The 20141-nt window shown below is 38.3% G+C and overlaps 1 protein-coding gene across 1 annotated transcript in view; it reads left to right on the top strand.

The window, feature by feature from the left end:
- Nucleotides 1–20141, top strand: part of nav3 (neuron navigator 3) — a 571589-nt gene that overhangs the window by 517567 nt on the left and 33881 nt on the right. Inside the window, exons 27-28 of the mRNA XM_072913146.1 lie at nucleotides 9548–9571; nucleotides 11912–12078. Coding sequence (XP_072769247.1) covers nucleotides 9548–9571; nucleotides 11912–12078 — 191 coding nt within the window. The remainder of the gene's footprint in view (nucleotides 1–9547; nucleotides 9572–11911; nucleotides 12079–20141) is intronic.

The raw sequence follows: 20141 nt of genomic DNA, 5'->3' as shown, positions 1-20141 counted from the left end.
GACAGTTATTTAAACATAACTCCTAAACCAAACATGCAAAATGGCTATCTTTGTGAGTTTTCCTAGAAACAAATGTTTTTGTAAGGTTTGCAAACACAAAAATTCGTTTTTTACTCAATATGACAGTAATGTTCTTAGAATCCTGAGGTAATGCGAAAAAAGCAATAACATTTTATTTAAACATAACTCCTAAACCAAACATGCAAAATGTCTAATAGTGCCTGGAATAATACATCGTTGTGAGTTTTAATAGAAAATGTGTCTTTCATAAGGTTTGCAAAGACAAAAATTAGTTTGTTTTTTTGTCAATATAACAGTGTAACTGTCATACAAAATATGACAATTATATAAACATAACTCCTAAAGCAAACATGCAAAATGTCTAATAATGCCTGTACTAATGTATCTATGTGAGTTCTACTAGAATCAGGTGCTTTTGTAAGGTTTGCAAACACAAAAATTTGTTTTTTAACTCAATATGACAGTAATGTTCTTAGAATCCTGAGATAATGCGAAAAAAGCAATACAAAATTATTCAAACATAACTCCTAAACCAAACATGCAAAATGTCTAATAGTGCCTGGAATAATACATCGTTGTGAATTTTAATAGAAAATGTGTCTTTCATAAGGTTTGCAAAGACAAAAATTAGTTTGTTTTTTTGTCAATATGACAGTGTAACTGTCATACAAAATATGACAATTATATAAACATAACTCCTAAAGCAAACATGCAAAATGTCTAATAATGCCTGGAATAATACATCGTTGTGAATTTTAATAGAAAATGTGTCTTTCATAAGGTTTGCAAAGACAAAAATTAGTTTTTTTACTCAATATGACAGTAATGTTCTTAGAATCCTGAGATAATGCGAAAAAAGCAATACAAAATTATTCAAACATAACTCCTAAACCAAACATGCAAAATGTCTGATAATGTCTGTAATATTGTATCTATGTGAGTTCTACTAGAATCCGGTGCTTTTGTAAGGTTTGCAAATACAAAAAAATAGTTTTTTACTCAATATGACAGTAATGTTCTTAGAATCCTGAGATAATGCGAAAAAAGCAATACAAAATTATTCAAACATAACTCCTAAACCAAACATGCAAAATGTCTAATAGTGCCTGGAATAATACATCGTTGTGAATTTTAATAGAAAATGTGTCTTTCATAATGGTTTGCAAAGACAAAAATGTGTTTGTTTTTTTGTCAATATGACAGTGTAACTGTCATACAAAATATGACAATTATATAAACATAACTCCAAAACCAAACATGCAAAATGTCTAATAATGCCTGTAATAATGTATCTATGTAAGTTTTACTAGAAACAAATGCTTTTGTAAGGTTTGCAAATACAAAAACTATTTTTTTTACTCAATATGACAGTATAACTGTCATACTCAATATGACAGTTATTTAAACATAACTCCTAAACCAAACATGCAAAATGGCTATCTTTGTGAGTTTTCCTAGAAACAAATGTTTTTGTAAGGTTTGCAAACACAAAAATTCGTTTTTTACTCAATATGACAGTAATGTTCTTAGAATCCGGAGGTAATGCGAAAAAAGCAATAACATTTTATTTAAACATAACTCCTAAACCAAACATGCAAAATGTCTAATAGTGCCTGGAATAATACATCGTTGTGAGTTTTAATAGAAAATGTGTCTTTCATAAGGTTTGCAAAGACAAAAATTAGTTTGTTTTTTTGTCAATATAACAGTGTAACTGTCATACAAAATATGACAATTATATAAACATAACTCCTAAAGCAAACATGCAAAATGTCTAATAATGCCTGTAATAATGTATCTATGTGAGTTCTACTAGAATCAGGTGCTTTTGTAAGGTTTGCAAACACAAAAATTTGTTTTTTAACTCAATATGACAGTAATGTTCTTAGAATCCTGAGATAATGCGAAAAAAGCAATACAAAATTATTCAAACATAACTCCTAAACCAAACATGGAAAATGTCTAATAGTGCCTGGAATAATACATCGTTGTGAATTTTAATAGAAAATGTGTCTTTCATAAGGTTTGCAAAGACAAAAATTAGTTTGTTTTTTTGTCAATATGACAGTGTAACTGTCATACAAAATATGACAATTATATAAACATAACTTTTAAAGCAAACATGCAAAATGTCTAATAATGCCTGTAAAAATGTATCTATGTGAGTTCTACTAGAAACAAATGCTTTTGTAAGGTTTGCAAACACAAAAATGTGTTTTTTTACTCAATATGACAGTAATGTTCTTAGAATCCTGAGATAATGCGAAAAAAGCAATAAAAAATGATACAAACATAACTCCTAAACCAAACATGCAAAATGTCTAATAATGCCTGGAATATTGTATCTATGTGAGTTCTACTAGAATCCGGTGCTTTTGTAAGGTTTGCAAATACAAAAAAATGTTTTTTACTCAATATGATAGTAATGTTCTTAGAATCCTGAGAATGCGAGAAAAAAAAGCAATACAAATGTATTTAAACATAATTCCTAAACCAAACATGCAAAATGTCTAATAATGCCTGGAATAATAAATCGTTGTGAGTTTTAATAGAAAAATGATCTTTCATAAGGTTTGCAAAGACAAAAATTTGTTTTTTTTACTCAATATGACAGTACAACTGTCATACTCAATATGACAGTTATTTAAACATAACTCCAAAACCAAACCTGCAAAACAGCTAATAATGCCTGTAATAGTGTATCTTTGTGAGTTTTCCTAGGAACAAATGTTTTTGTAAGATTTGCAAACACAAAAATGTGTTTGTTTACTCAATATGACAGTAATGTTCATAGAATCCTGAGATAATGCGAAAAAAGCAATAACATTTTATTTAAACATAACTCCTAAACCAAACATGCAAAATGTGTAATAATGCCTGGAATAATGAATCGTTGTGAATTTTAATAGAAAATTTGTCTTTCATAAGGTTTGCAAAGACAAAAATTTGTTTGTTTTTTTGTCAATATGACAGTGTAACTGTCATACAAAATATGACAATTATATAAACATAACTCCTAAACCAAACATGCAAATTGTCTAATAATGCCTGTAATAATGTATCTATGTGAGTTCTACTAGAAACAAATGCTTTTGTAAGGTTTGCAAACACAAAAATGTGTTTTTTTACTCAATATGACAGTAATGTTCTTAGAATCCTGAGATAATGCAAAAAAAGCAATAAAAAATGATACAAACATAACTCCTAAACCAAACATGCAAAATGTCTAATAATGCCTGGAATATTGTATCTATGTGAGTTCTACTAGAATCCAGTGCTTTTGTAAGGTTTGCAAATATAAAAAAAATGTTTTTTACTCAATATGACAGTAATGTTCTTAGAATCCTGAGAATGCGGGGAAAAAAAGCAATACAAATGTATTTAAACATAATTCCTAAACCAAACATGCAAAAGGTCTAATAATGCCTGGAATAATGTATCGTTGTGAGTTTTAATAGAAAAATCATCTTTCATAAGGTTTGCAAATACAAAAACTATTTCTTTTACTCAATGTGACAGTATAACTGTCATACAAAATATGACAGTTATTTAAACTTAACTCCAAAACCAAACATGCAAAATGTCTAATAATGCCTGGAATAATGTATCTATGTGAGTTTTCCTAGAAACATGAGCTTTTGTAAGGTTTGCAAACACAAAAATTTGTTTTTTTACTCAAGATGACAGTAATGTTCTTAGATAATGCGAAAAAAGCAATAAAAATGTATTTAAACATAACTCCAATACCAAATATGCAAAATGTCTAATAATGCCTGTAAAAATGTATCTATGTGAGTTTTCCTAGAAACATGAGCTTTTGTAAGGTTTGCAAACACAAAAATTTGTTTTTTTTTACTCAAGATGACAGTAATGTTCTTAGATAATGCGAAAAAAGCAATAAAAATGTATTTAAACATAACTCCTAAACCAAACTTGCAAAATGTCTAATAATGCCTGAAATAATGTATCTTTGTGCGTTTTACTAGAAACTCTTAGACACACGTAATAAAGGTGTTTGATGTTTTTGATGATAAATTAAACACAAATACAAAATGTATTTCGATACCTTTCGATACTTTTCAAGATAAGGGGGACCACAAAAAAATGTCATTATTGGCTTTATTTTAACAAAAAAATCTTAGTGTACATGAAACATATGTTTATTATTGTAATTAAGTCCTTAAATAAAATAGTGAACATACTAGACAATTTGTCTTTTAGTAGTAAGTAAACAAACAAAGACTCCTAATTAGTCTATGCAGTAACATATTGTGTCATTTATACACCTATTATTTTGTACACATTATAAAGGACAAGCTGTAAAAATTGATTATTAATCTACTTGTTCATTTACTGTTAATATCTGCTTATTTTCTCTTTTAACATGTTCTATCTACACTTCTGTTCAAATGTAATAATCACTTATTCTTCTCTTCTTTGATACTTTCTTCTGTTAAAATGGGGACTTTTTTACCTTTTAACTTTCTTCTGTCAAACTTTATAAAGGGGACCACAAACCACGGGGGCGTGGTTGCAGTGACGTGCGGTGAGGTTGATGGCTGGTGAGGCACTGACTTCCTCACAGTCAGATTTACAAACATATGAACCCTAAAGGGTATCTTATTCACCATTTGATTGGCAGCAGTTAACGGGTTATGTTTAAAAGCTCATACCAGCATTCTTCCCTGCTTGGCACTCAGCATCAAGGGTTGGAATTGGGGGTTAAATCACCAAAAATTATTCCCGGGCACGGCGCCGCTGCTGCCCACTGCTCCCCTCACCTCCCAGGGGGTGAACAAGGGGATGGGTCAAATGCAGAGGACAAATTTCACCACACCTAGTGTGTGTGTGACAATCATTGGTACTTTAACTTAACTTTAACTTTACACATACAAACTGTAGCACACAAAAAAGCACATTTAATAAAAAAACGTTATTATGGTCTTACCTTTACTTATAAATGCGCCGCTGTTGTGCTGGATTAATGAACCCCCTGACGGGAGTGTTATATCAACTAAAGCCCTCACTTCAACTTTCCACGTGCAAGATTGAATCTATTTAAAAAAGTGTAACCGAGGGTTTATAAATGTCGCCTATACTGTATGAAACTACAAAATAACAAACACGGAGGCTCCAGTTTACACGAGGACCACTTTATTTACCTTCTTTCAAAAACCTCCGCAACGTGACATCACTTCCGCTCTTAGCGCCTTCAAAATAAGAGCTCAAGGCATATACTGTATAACAGCGCATAACAGGAACTTAACATCACAAAGAGGAAAGCCCATAAAAATAGGTTACAAAAGTTATTTAATAAGAAGCCAAAAAGTGCAAAAACAATAATGTTCGTGTTGGAGGAGTTGTGAATTAGGTACACCTGCAGTCTGCAGGTGTACCTAATGTTGTGGCCCTGCAGTCATTCACAACTCCTCCGACACCAACATTATTGTTTTTGCACTTTTTGGCTTCTTATGAAATAACTTTTTTAAATAGATTCAATCTTGCACGTGGAACGTTTAAGTGTGGGCTTTAGTTGATATAACACTCCCGTCAGGGGTTGCCGTGCATTCTACGGCGGGGGTGCAGGAGGCGAGCCTCAGCCAGTGCGTCTTTTGCAGCCGTTTTATGATTGCTCAGCACAAGAAATACGTTACACACATACAGTTGTTGACAAAATACACTGTACATTATATACCTCAGCTAACTAAACTATGGAAATGTATAATATAATTCATATAGCAATACGGTCTCACTGCACAGCAGACCAGCAGTTACCCGAGTCCGTCCATGTTGAGGCACTGAGTGACGTCCCTCGACTGGCTGCTGTTCACCGCACCGTCTCTTCTCAGTATTTGAACGGCAAATGTGAAAATTCAGCGATTTTGAATAAAAATAATCTAAAACTGGTGAAGTTAAATGGAAAATAACTTTATAGTATAATCACTGGATACATTTGACAATTTAATATATATTTTTTTCTTTTTACATTTTTTTTCTTTCCATGATGGCAGGTGAGGCCTCGCCTCACCTGCCTCTAGTGACTGCACGTCACTGCGTGGTTGGGGGCGTGGTTAAGAGGGGAGGAGTATATTTACAGCTAGAATTCACCAAGTCAAGTATTTTATATATATATATATATATATATATATATATATATAAGAAATACTTGACTGTCAGTGAATTCTAGCTATATATATATATATATATATATATATATATATATATATATATATATATATATATATATATATATATATATATATATATATATATATATATAATAAATAAGAGAAATACTTGAATTTCAGTGTTCATTTATTTACACATATACACACACATAACACTCATCTACTCATTGTTTCTGTCATTGTCTGCTTCATCTCCTTGTTGTGTGCGCAGTTGTGCACTGCACTCTCTAAAAGCCCTAGATGTTATTGTCACATATGCATGTACAGTAGATGGCAGTATCTTCCTGTTTAAGAGTGTCACAACATTGCTGTTTACGGCAGACGAACTGCTTTACGGTAGACCAAAACGTGACTGCTGTTGTTGTGTGTTGTTACCGCGCTGGGAGGACGTTAATGAAACTGCCTAACAATAAACCCACATAAGAAACCCAGAACTCACCCTCCATCATTCTACAGTTATAACGTTATTGGGCAGGCACGCTGTTTATATTGTGGGAAAGCGGATGTGAAAACAGGCTGTTGACACGTCACTCAGGTCCGCATGGAGGCCACACCCCCTCCAGCTCCGCCTGAATTTCGGGAGATTTTCAGGAGAAAATTTGTCCCGGGAGGTTTTCGGGAGATGCGCTGAATTCCAGGAGTCTCCCGGAAAATCCGGGAGAGTTGGCAAGTATGCCTTGCAGTGCTGGTGGCCGACAGTGCGTATCCTCTGCCTGCCTGTCTAAACTTCCAATTTTGGGCCGTGAAATCCAGTTTTTGTTCTTCTTTACTTAGACTTAGACTAACTTTAATGATCCACAGGGGAAATTGTTCCACACAGTAGCTCAGTTACAAAGGATGGAAAGGAGAATGCACACGAGGGCACAAAAAGAGGGTGTAAACAAAAGGTGTAAAGTAGCCTGGCGTCGTCTCGGTCCCCGTTTTGTTTGTTTTGCCTACCGCAGCAATGAAGTCGCTCCACAAGCCTCGGCCCGCAACATGCGGAGTGTGGGCTCATTAAAAGGAGCGCGACGAGTTTCATGTTCCGTCAGAGATGGACGGACATGAATATGAACATGTTGACAAACATGAAATGAATATATAGGTAGAGTTCCTTCATTCCTTCCTTCCTTCCTGAGTTCCTTCCTTCTTTCCTGAGTTCCTTCCTTCCTGATTTCCTTCCTTCCTGAGTTCCTTCCTTCCTGATTTCCTTCCTGCCTGAGTTCCTTCTTTCCTTCCTACCTTCCTGAGTTCCTTCCTGAGTTCCTTCCTGAGTTCCTTCCTGAGTTCCTTCCTTCTTGAGTTCCTTCCTTCCTTCCTTCCTTCCTTCCTTCCTTCCTTCCTTCCTTCCTTCCTTCCTTCCCGAGTTCCTTCCTTCCCGAGTCCTTTCCTTCCTTCCTTCCTTCCTTCCTTCCTTCCTGAGTTCATTTGTTCGTTCGTTCCTTCCTTCCTTCCTTCCTTCCCGAGTTCCTGATTTCCTTCCTTCCTGAGTTCCTTCCTGAGTTTCTTCCTGAGTTCCTTCCTTCCTGATTTATTTCCTTCCTTCCTTCCTTCCTATCTTTCCTTTCTGAGTTCCTTCCTGAGTTCCTGAATTCCTTCCTGAGTTCCTTCTTTCCTTCCTTCCTTCCTTCCTTCCTTCCTTCCTTCCTTCCTTCCTTCCTTCCCATCTTTCCTTCCTATCTTTCCTTCCTGAGTTCCTTGCTTTCTTCCTTCCTGAATTCCTTCCTGAGTTCCTTCTTTCCTTCCTTCCTTCCTTCCTTCTTGAGTTCCTTCCTTTCTGAGTTCCTGATTTCCTTCCTTCCTTCTTTCCCTCCTTCCTTCCTTCCTTCCTTCTTTCCCTCCTTCCTTCCTTCCTTCCTTCCTTCCTTCCTTCCTTCCTTCCTTCCTTCCTGAGTTCCTTCCTGAGTTCCTTCTTTCCTTCCTTCCTTCCTTCTTGAGTTCCTTCCTTTCTGAGTTCCTGATTTCCTTCCTTCCTTCCTTCTTTCCCTCCTTCCTTCCTTCCTTCCTTCCTTCCAGAGTTTCTTCCTGAGTTCCTTCCTGAGTTCCTACTTTCCTTTTTTCCTTCTTTCCTCCTTGGGTTCCTTCCTTCCTTCCTTCCTTCCTTCCTTCCTTCCTTCATGAGTTCCTTCCTTCCTTTCTGAGTTCCTTTCTTCCTTCCTTCCTTCCTTCCTTCCTTCCTTCCTTCCTTCTTTCCTTCCTTCCTTCCTTCCTTCCTTCATGAGTTACTTCCTTCCTTTCTGAGTTCCTTCCTTCCTTTCTTCCTTTCTTCCTTCCTGAGTTCCTTCCTTCCTTCCTTCCTTCCTTCCTTCTTGAGTTCCTTCCTTCCTTCCTTCCTTCCTTACTTCCTGGGTTCCTTCCTGAGTTCCTTCCTGAGTTCCTACCTTCCTGAGTTCCTTCCTGAGTTACTGAATTCCTTCCTTCCCGAGTTCTTTCTTTCCTTCCTTCCTTCCTTCCTTCCTGAGTTAAAAGGAGCGCCACGAGTTTCATGTTCCGTCATTTGATAGGATGACGCGACAGAGATGGACGGACATGAATATGAACATGTTGACAAACGTGAGATGAATATATAGGTAGAGAAGATCAGGCAGCAGCTCACACATTCTCATACTTGAAATGTCTCAACTATAATCTACGTGAAGGAGCCCAGAATTGTTTTTAATGTCAATGTTGACAATATTTCAGAGATCTTACAATGTATTCGATCCATAAAGTGTTATAAAATGCTATAAAATGGAGTAGATGATGGTCAAATAGTCTTAGGTTGACCATTTTTCCAGGAGATTTTCCATATTTTGAAATAAAATGTTGACTTCCCTCGTAGACACACGTAATAAAGGTGATTTTGATGATAAATTCAACACAACATCAAACATTATGTCGCTGCTAGTCCCACCTTTCCTACAAAATAATGTTCAAAAACAAAGTAAAGTCTTGGCCAGATGTTTACTGACTTATAATGTTCATCTTTTACTGCAAGTGAATATCACCTCCAAGTATCGGCCTCCTTGACTACTAATAAGCAGTATCGGCCCTGAAAAAAGCCCAAATGGGTGGAAGTGTACTCAGTATACTAATTGTACTCAGTGTACTCCGTGTACTTAGTGTACTCATTGTACTCAGTGTACTCAGTGAACTTAGTATACTTAGTGTACTCATTGTACTCAGTGTACTCAGTGTACTCAGTGTACTTAGTGTAATTTGTGTACTCAGTGTACTTAGTGTACTTATTGTACTCCATGTATTCAGTGTACTCAGTGTGCTCAGTGTACTTAGTGTAATTTGTGTACTTAGTTTGCTCAGTGTACTCAGTGTACTCAGTGGTGTGTGTGCTTAACACTAAGTGTGTTCTCCATCTTCAGGTGGCTGATTCCATCCCAGCTCAGGTCAGTGAAGCCTGCAGTGCCTTCTTGAATGTGTGCAGTGTGTTTGTCCATCATCTGAGCCTTCTGCCTTCCTTCCTTCCTTCCTTCCTGAGTTCCTTCCTGAGTTCCTTCCTTTATGAGTTCTTTCCTTCCTGAGTTCCTTCCTGAGTTCCTTCCTGAGTTCCTTCCTTCCTGAGTTTCTTCCTGGGGCTATACTTTCCTTCCTTCCTGAGTTCCTTCCTTCCTTCCTTCCTTCCTTCCTTCCTTCCTTCCTTCCTGAGTTCCTTCTTTCCTGAGTTCCTTCCTGATTTCCTTCCTTCCTCAGTTCCTTCCTGAGTCTATATTTTCCTTCCTTCCTGAGTTCCTTCCTTCCTGAGTTCCTGCCTTCCTGAGTTCCTTCCTGAGTTACTTCCTTCCTGAGTTCCTGAGTTCCTTCCTGAGTTCCTTCCATCCTGAGTTCCTTCCTTCCTTCTTGAGTTCCTTCCTTCCTGAGTTCCTGAGTTCCTTCCTTCCCGAGTTTCTTCCTGAGTTTCTTCCTGAGTTCCTTCCTGAGTTCCTTCCTGAGTTCCTTCCTTCCTGAGTTCCTTCCTGAGTTCCTGAATTCCTTCCTGAGTTCCTTCCTTTCTTTCTTTCTTTTTTTTCTTTCTTTCTTTCTTTCTTTCTTTCTGAGTTCCTTCCTTCCTGAGTTCCTTCCTGAGTTCCTTCCTGAGTTCCTTCCTTCCTGAGTTCCTTACTTTCTGAGTACCTTCCTTCCTGAGTTCCTTCCTGAGTTCTTTCCTGGGTTCCTTCCTGAGTTCCTTCCTGAGTTCCTGAGTTCCTTCCTTCCTGAGTTCCTTCCTGAGTCTATACTTGCCTTCCTTCCTTCCTTCCTGAGTTCCCGAGTTCCTTCCTTCCTGAGTTCCTGAGTTCCTTCCTTCCTGAGTTCCTTCCTTCCTTCCTTCCTTCCTTCCTTCCTTCCTTCCTTCCTTCCTTCCTTTCTTTCTTTCTTTCTTTCTTTCTTTCTTTCTTTCCTTACTTCCTTCCTTCCTTCCTTCCTTCCTTCCTTCCTTCCTTTCTTTCTTTCTTTCTTTCTTTCTTTCTGAGTTCCTTCCTTCCTGAGTTCCTTCCTGAGTTCCTTCCTGAGTTCCTTCCTGAGTTCCTTCCTTCCTGAGTTCCTTACTTTCTGAGTACCTTCCTTCCTGAGTTCCTTCCTGAGTTCTTTCCTGGGTTCCTTCCTGAGTTCCTTCCTGAGTTCCTTCCTTCCTTCCTTCCTGAGTTCCTTCCTGAGTCTATACTTGCCTTCCTTCCTTCCTTCCTGAGTTCCCGAGTTCCTTCCTTCCTGAGTTCCTGAGTTCCTTCCTTCCTGAGTTCCTTCCTTCCTTCCTTCCTTCCTTCCTTCCTTCCTTTCTTTCTTTCTTTATTTCTTTCTTTCTTTCTTTCTTTCTTTCTTTCTTTCTTTCTTTCTTTCTTTCCTTCCTTCCTTCCTTCCTTCCTTCCTTCCTTCCTTCCTTTCTTTCTTTCTTTCTTTCTTCCTGAGTTCCTTCCTTCCTGAGTTTCTTCCTGAGTTCCTGAGTTCCTTACTTTCTGAGTTCCTTCCTTCCTGAGTTCCTTCCTGAGTTCTTTCCCGAGTTCCTTCCTTCCTGAGTTCCTTCCTCCTTCCTTCCTTTCTTTCTTTCTTTCTTTCTTTCTTTCTTTCTTTCTTTCTTTCTTTCTGAGTTCCTTCCTTCCTGAGTTTCTTCCTGAGTTCCTTCCTTCCTGAGTTCCTTACTTTCTGAGTTCCTTCCTGAGTTCTTTCCCGAGTTCCTTCCTTCCTGAGATCCTTCCTGAGTTCCTTCTTTCCTGATTTTCTTCCTTCCTTCCTTCCTTCCTGAGTTCCTGAGTTCCTGAGTTATTTCCTTCCTTCCTTCCTGAGTTCCCTCCTTCCATCATGGGTTCCTTCCTTCCTTCCTTCCTTTCTTCCTGAGTTCCTTCCTCAGTTCCTTCCTTCCTTCCTTTCTTCCTTCCTTCCTTCCTTCCTGAGTTCTTTCCTTCCTTCCTGAGTTCCTTCCTTCCTGATTTCCTTCCTTCCTTCCTTCCTGAGATCCTTCCTTCCTTCCTTCCTTCCTGAGTTCCCTCTTTCCGTCCTCTCCTCTTGTCAGCATGTACTCGGCTGCCCGGCCAATGTCTGTTCCGCCATCATTAAACCCTTTTTTTATCTTCACTTGTGGCCTTGATATTGACCTTGATATTGACCTTGATATTGACCTTGATATTGACCTCGATATTGACCTTGATATCGACCTTCCTCCTATCTCCGCCGGCAGAGATCCTGCAGGCACGCCGCCTTCTTGCTTTAAGAGGCGGATCCATTGACCTCCGTCCTCTCCTCCTCTCTGCCTTCAGCTGCGCAGCTCCTTCAAGCACGCCTTCAGCAAGAAGAAAACCAAGTCGCAGTCGGCCGTGGACGAGATGGAAGAAATGGCCGACGCTTTGCCGCCTTCGCCCAAACTGCAACACCACAACAGGCAGGGCAGCATCCCCACGCTGCACAACTCACCCTCCGCCACAGAGTGAGCTGTTACACACACTTTGTGTTGTTACACACTGAACACACACTTTGTGCCGTTACACACTGAACACACACTTTGTGTCGTTACACACTGAACACACACTTTGTGCCGTTACACACTGAACACACATTTTGTGCCGTTACACACTGAACACACACTTTGTGTCGTTACACACTGAACACACACTTTGTGTTGTTACACACTGAACACACACTTTTGTGTTGTTACACACTGAACACACACTTTGTGTTGTTACACACTGAACACACACTTTGTGTTGTTACACACTGAACACACACTTTGTGCCGTTACACACTGAACACACACTTTGTGCTGTTATACACTGAACACACACTTTGTGCCGTTACACACTGAACACACACTTTGTGGCGTTACACACTGAGCACCCACTTTGTGCTGTTACACACTGAACACACACTTTGTGCTGTTACACACTGAACACACACTCTGTGCTGTTACACACTGAACACACACTTTGTGCCATTACACGCTTACTATACACTTTGTGCCGTTACACACTGAACACACACTTTGTGCCGTTACACACTGAACACACACTTTGTGCTGTTACACACTAAACACACACTTTTTCCTGACCTAAGGTACATATATATATATATATATATATATATATATATATATACATATTAAATTTTTTTTTTTTTTTTTTTTTTTTTTTTTTTTTTCATGCTTTTGGCCCCCGGCCAAATTTGTTTAGCCCAATGCAGCCCCCAACGCGAAGAGTTTGTACTCCTCTGCAGTCGTGTTAAGTTTATTACGTTTTTTTTTGGTTTCTTGTTGCGCCCCACAAAGTGTTAATATTGTAAATATTGTACTTATCACACACCACCTTTATGATTGTAACGTGCATCTCAGTTGTAGTTGCTACGACCAAATTTGGAGTTACTGAAATCGCCGTGTAAAGTAGCACCCCGTTGCTCGTTGAGAAGAGCAGCACGTACTTTCAGTCCAAAAGTCTCAACTGGGTTTTGTCGCAGGTCGCTTCTCGGACAAAGAGTTTTTATTCTTACTTGCGGTTTAGTAAGTAAGAATTGTTTTAGTTGCATTGTAAAACTTACAAACGTTGCTCGGAGCGATGAATGGAGAATCCGTACGAGTAGAAACGCTCGAGTACAGAATGGCACTTCTACTTCCGGTTTAAAGCTTTAAACAGCAGGAAGTCGCCAAGTTGGCAATGCTGATCCCTCCTGCTCCCTCTTCTTATGCTCTGGCGGACCCGGTGTGTGTATGAGTCCCAGGGATAACATCTCTAAAGTTATTTGGCGCCACCCGCTGGTGTGCACTCACAAACGTCTACAGTTGGAATAATGAGCGTCTTATATTTGAGTCAAAACACACCAAGTGTACATTTTAGTGGATGTCTCGTTTTTTTCTGCAAATGTTCACTTTTCTTTCACCTCTTTATTTGTCCTCCAACCTTACTTGTTCCATCCTTTTCTTTTTTAACGCCCCACCCTCCCCCCCCACCACCACCACCACCACCACCACCACGCCACATCGTGTAGCAAGTACCTTTGTGATAGCAAATCCTCCCCCGTTTGGACGCCAAAGAAAAAGCAAAACGGTCATGTGGTCTACAAGCACAGATCCCGGTAACAGACTGGAAAGCGTCCACAAGTGTGTGTGTGTGTGTGTGTGTGTGTGTGTGTGTGTGTGTGTGTGTGTGTGTGTGTGTGTGTGTGTGTGTGTGTGTGTGTGTGTTTTCTTGTATTTTTACCCTTCTTGAAGGAAAAGTAGCCTCCATATGAGGACAATTTAGGACATAAATCATGGTCCCAATACGGAAAACCATTGCATCTGACAGAGAGCCAAATGCTAGAGTCCGTGAACATTGCTCCAAAGTCAGGATTTTTTTTGTTGATTTAATGGAAGAGTGGCCGTGCGCGACCCGAGGGTCCCTGGTTCAATCCCCACCTAGTACCAACCTCGTCATGTCCGTTGTGTCCTGAGCAAGACACTTCACCCTTGCTCCTGATGGGTGCTGGTAGCGCCTTGCATGGCAGCTCCCTCCATCAGTGTGTGAATGTGTGTGTGAATGGGTAAATGTGGAAGTAGTGTCAAAGCGCTTTGAGTACCTTGAAGGTAGAAAAGCGCTATACAAGTACAACCCATTTATCATTTATCATTATTTAATGTGCATGTGCATATAAAAGTAAACATTGACAGGTGCAAAGGCAGCAATATATGATAAAACAAGACGGCAGCTAAAGAAGGACTTCCCTGTTCATCCCCGGAAAAAAAACGCCAGGTGAACAGCTGATTTTACGACTTCCGGTGCTGACGTAAGACAACCCGCGTCCCGTATGTGACCATAGGATGAACAAAAACACTAAAATGAGAGTGGTTCCAAAAAGGAGGGATTTTTCAAATTGACTGTGTGTCGCTTTTAAAAGTGATCCCCCTCTGGTCAACATATGAAATAACAAGTGTGTGTGAAAAATGTGAGGTGCACCCCCTCTGGCCAACAAATGTAATAACAAATGTTTGTAAAAAATTGAAATGCGCCCCCTTTGGCCAAAATTAATTTAAAAAAAAAATATATATATATATATATATATATATATATATATATATATATATATATATATATATATATATATATATATGGAGACATACTGTAATAACGAAGTAAATAATGAAGATTAAAAACAAACTAGATGAGGCAATTCTTGAAGGAATTGCGTGTTAATGCTCCAATGTTGAAGTTGAACTGAAATCCTGGAATTTTTTAGAATTGTAGAAGTAGAGCACACAATTCCCAAACAGGCTGAATATTTTGAAGTTGGAACAGTTTGAATCAGATGAAAAATGTGGAAGTTGTGGAACTTCGAAGAATGTCCCATTAATTTCATTGGGGATTTCCAAAACATTTGGGAATTTCGGGAAATCTGGGAATTTGTTTGAAAATGGTAAAAAACTTGAATGGTCTGAATGAGTTGAAACGGTTGGTGTTGGAATTTTTCAAATCGGTTGCGAAATGTTGAATTGAGAAATGGTGTTACTGAATTCCTGGAATTTCGGGAAAATCGGGAATTTTTCCAGTTCAAAAAACAACTTTGTTTTTTTATCCTAATTAAGAAGAATGTTTTGACGATAAAACGGTTGAAGTGGATAGAAAAATGTGGGAGGAGTAGTTGCCAGAAAAAAGGGTGGAAATAGGGCTTTGGAAAACCAGGCATTTTAGGAAATTCTGGAATTTTGTTGAACTTGGAAAAGGAGCAGTTTGAATTCCCAGGATAGTGGAATGTGTTGAAGGTGGAATGGTTTGAATAGGTTGAAAAAATGCGGAAATGGTGAAAGTTTGAAAAATGGCCAAATCATTTTAAATGGGAAAAATGTCCTGGAAAACCGGGAAATCTGGGAGTTTTGGGAATTTGTCAAGGGGAAGCCCGCGATTCCCAAATAGGCTGAACAGTTTGAAGTTGGAACGGTTTGAATCGGGTGAAAAATGTGGAAGGAGTATTCGCCTGGAAATAGGGCTTTGAAATACCAGGAATTTTAGAAAATCCTGGAATTTTGTTGATCTTGGGAAAGGAGTAGTTTGAATTCCCAGTATAGTGGAATGTGTTGAAGGTGGAATGGTTTGAATAGGTTGAAACATGTGGAAATGGTGAAAGTTTGAAAAATGGCCAAATCATTTTAAATGGGAAAAATGTCCTGGAAATCTGGGAATTTTCGGGAAACGAATAGGCTGAACAGTTTGAAGTTGGAACGGTTTGAATCGGGTGAAAAATGTGGAAGGAGTATTCGTGTGGAAATAGGGCTTTGAAAAAACAGGAATTTTAGAAAATCCTGGAATTTTGTTGAACTTGGAAAGGGAGTAGTTTGAATTCCCAGGATGGTGGAAAGTGTTGAAGGTGGAATGGTTTGAATAGGTTGAAACATGTGGAAATGGTAAAAGTGAAAAATGGCCAAATCATTTTAAATGGGAAAAATGTCCTGGAAATCTGGGAATTTTTGGAATTTGTCAAGGGAAACGAATAGGCTGAACAGTTTGAAGTTGGAACGGTTTGAATCGGGTGAAAAATGTGGAAGGAGTATTCGCGTGGAAATAGGGCTTTGGAAAACCAGGAATTTTAGGGAATTTTGTTGAACTTGGAAAATTAGTAGTATGAATTCCCAGGATAGTGGAATGTGTTGAAGGTGGAATGGTTTGAATAGGTTGAAAAAAATGCGGAATTGGTGAAAGTTTGAAAAATGGCCAAATCATTTTAAATGGGGAAAATGTCCTGGAAAACGGGAAATCTGGGAATTTTCAGGAAACAAATAGGCTGAACAGTTTGAAGTTGAAACGGTCTTGGGAAAGGAGTAGTTTGAATTCCCAGTATAGTGCAATGTGTTGAAGGTGGAATGGTTTGAATAGGTTGAAACATGTGGAAATGGTGAAAGTTTGAAAAATGGCCAAATCATTTTAAATGGGAAAAATATCCTGGAAATTTGGGAATTTTCGGGAAACGAATAGGCTCAACAGTTTGAAGTTGGAACGGTTTGAATCAGGTGAAAAATGTGGAAGGAGTATTCGTGTGGAAATAGGGCTTTGAAAAAACAGGAATTTTAGAAAATCCTGGAATTTTGTTGAACTTGGAAAGGGAGTAGTTTGAATTCCCAGGATAGTGGAAAGTGTTGAAGGTGGAATGGTTTGAATAGGTTGAAACATGTGGAAATGGTAAAAGTGAAAAATGGCCAAATCATTTTAAATGGGAAAAATGTCCTGGAAATCTGGGAATTTTTGGATTTTGTCAAGGGAAACGAATAGGCTGAACAGTTTGAAGTTGGAACGGTTTGAATCGGGTGAAAAATGTGGAAGGCGTATTCGCGTGGCAATAGGGCTTTGGAAAACCAGGAATTTTAGGGAATTTTGTTGAACTTGGAAAATTAGTAGTATGAATTCCCAGGATAGTGGAATGTGTTGAAGGTGGAATGGTTTGAATAGGTTGAAAAAAATGCGGAATTGGTGAAAGTTTGAAAAATGGCCAAATCATTTTAAATGGGGAAAATGTCCTGGAAAACGGGAAATCTGGGAATTTTCAGGAAACAAATAGGCTGAACAGTTTGAAGTTCAAACTGTCTTGGGAAAGGAGTAGTTTGAATTCCCAGTATAGTGGAATGTGTTGAAGGTGGAATGGTTTGAATAGGTTGAAACATGTGGAAATGGTGAAAGTTTGAAAAATGGCCAAATCATTTTAAATGGGAAAAATGTCCTGGAAATCTGGGAATTTTCGGGAAACGAATAGGCTGAACAGTTTGAAGTTGGAACGGTTTGAATCGGGTGAAAAATGTGGAAGGAATATTCGTGTGGAAATAGGGCTTTGAAAAACCAGGAATTTTAGAAAATCCTGGAATTTTGTTGAACTTGGAAAGGGAGTAGTTTGAATTCCCAGGATAGTGGAAAGTGTTGAAGGTGGAATGGTTTGAATAGGTTGAAACATGTGGAAATGGTAAAAGTGAAAAATGGCCAAATCATTTTAAATGGGAAAAATGTCCTGGAAATCTGGGAATGTTTGGAATTTGTCAAGGGAAACGAATAGGCTGAACAGTTTGAAGTTGGAACGGTTTGAATCGGGTGAAAAATGTGGAAGGAGTATTCGCGTGGAAATAGGGCTTTGGAAAACCAGGAATTTTAGGGAATTTTGTTGAACTTGGAAAATTAGTAGTATGAATTCCCAGGATAGTGGAATGTGTTGAAGGTGGAATGGTTTGAATAGGTTGAAAAAAATGCGGAATTGGTGAAAGTTTGAAAAATGGCCAAATCATTTTAAATGGGGAAAATGTCCTGGAAAACGGGAAATCTGGGAATTTTCAGGAAACAAATAGGCTGAACAGTTTGAAGTTGGAACGGTTTGAATCGGGTGAAAAATGTGGAAGGAGTATTCATGTGGAAATAGTGCTTTGAAAAACCAAGAATTTTAGAAAATCCTGGAATTTTGTTGAACTTGGAAAAGGAGTAGTTTGAATTTCCAGGATAGTGGAATGTGTTGAAGGTGGAATGGTTTGAATAGGTTGAAACATGTGGAAATGGTGAAAGTTTGAAAAATGGCCAAATCGTTTTAAATGGTAAAAATGTCCTGGAAAACGGGAAATCTGGGAATTTTCGGGAAACGAATAGGCTGAACAGTTTGAAGTTGGAACGGTTTGAATCGGGTGAAAAATGTGGAAGGAGTATTCGTGTGGAAATAGGGCTTTGAAAAACCAGGAATGTTAGAAAATCCTGGAATTTTATTGAACTTGGAAAAGGAGTAGTTTGAATTCCCAGGATAGTGGAAAGTGTTGAAGGTGGAATGGTTTGAATAGGTTGAAACAAGTGGAAATGGTGAAAGTTTGAAAAATGGCCAAATTGTTTTAAATGGGAAAAACGTCCTGGAAAACGGGAAATCTGGGAATTTTCAGGAAACGAATAGGCTGAACAGTTTGAAGTTGGAACGGTTTGAATCGGGTGAAAAATGTGGAAGGAGTATTCGTGTGGAAATAGGGCTTTGAAAAACCAGGAATTTTGTTGAACTTGGAAAAGGAGTAGTTTGAATTCCCAGGATAGTGGAATCTGTTGAAGGTAGAATGGTTTGAATAGGTTGAAAAAATGCGGAAATGGTGAAAGTTTGAAAAATGGCCAAATCATTTTAAATGGGAAAAATGTCCTGGAAATCTGGGAATTTTCGGGAAACAAATAGGCTGAACAGTTTGAAGTTGGAACGGTTTGAATCGGGTGAAAAATGTGGAAGGAGTATTCGTGTGGAAATAGGGCTTTGGAAAACCAGGAATTTTAGGAAATTCTGGAATTTTGTTGAACTTGGAAAAGGAGTAGTTTGAATTTCCAGGAATGGCCAAATCATTTTAAATGGGAAAAATGTCCTGGAAAACCGTGAAATCTGGGAATTTGGGGAATTTGTCATGGAAAAGCCCGCGATTCCCGAATAGGCTGAACAGTTTGAAGTTGGAACGGTTTGAATCGGGTGGAAAATGTGGAAGGAGTATTCGTGTGGAAATAGGGCTTTGAAAAACCAGGAATTTTAGGAAATTCTGGAATTTTGTTGAACTTGGAAAAGGAGCAGTTTGAATTCCCAGGATAGTGGAATGTGTTGAAGGTGGAATGGTTTGAATAGGTTGAAACATGTAGAAATGGTGAAAGTTTGAAAAATGGCCAAATCATTTTAAATGGGAAAAATGTCCTGGAAATCTGGGAATTTTTGGAATTTGTCAAGGGAAACGAATAGGCTGAACAGTTTGAAGTTGGAACGGTTTGAATCGGGTGAAAAATGTGGAAGGAGTATTCGCGTGGAAATAGGGCTTTGGAAAACCAGGAATTTTAGGGAATTTTGTTGAACTTGGAAAATGAGTAGTTTGAATTCCCAGGATAGTGGAATGTGTTGAAGGTGGAATGGTTTGAATAGGTTGAAACACGTGGAAATGGTGAAAGTTTGAAAAATGGCCAAATCATTTTAAATGGGAAAAATGTCCTGGAAAACGGGAAATCTGGGAATTTTCGGGAAACGAATAGGCTGAACAGTTTGAAGTTGGAACGGTTTGAATGGGGTGAAAAATGTGGAAGGAGTATTCATGTGGAAATAGGGCTTTGAAAAACCAGGAATTTTGTTGAACTTGGAAAAGGAGTAGTTTGAATTCCCAGGATAGTGGAATGTGTTGAAGGTAGAATGGTTTGAATAGGTTGAAAAAATGCGGAAATGGTGAAAGTTTGAAAAATGGCCAAATCATTTTAAATGGGAAAAATGTCCTGGAAATCTGGGAATTTTCGGGAAACAAATAGGCTGAACAGTTTGAAGTTGGAACGGTTTGAATCGGGTGAAAAATGTGGAAGGAGTATTCGTGTGGAAATAGGGCTTTGGAAAACCAGGAATTTTAGGAAATTCTGTAATTTTGTTGAACTTGGAAAAGGAGTAGTTTGAATTTCCAGGAATGGCCAAATCATTTTAAATGGGAAAAATGTCCTGGAAAACCGTGAAATCTGGGAATTTGGGGAATTTGTCATGGAAAAGCCCGCGATTCCCGAATAGGCTGAACAGTTTGAA

This window comes from Nerophis lumbriciformis, linkage group LG05, assembly GCF_033978685.3.
Source record: "Nerophis lumbriciformis linkage group LG05, RoL_Nlum_v2.1, whole genome shotgun sequence".
NCBI classification, from domain to species: Eukaryota; Metazoa; Chordata; class Actinopteri; order Syngnathiformes; family Syngnathidae; genus Nerophis; species Nerophis lumbriciformis.
Note: the sequence above shows the minus strand (reverse complement) of the source record. Positions and strands in the feature narration are given on the sequence as shown.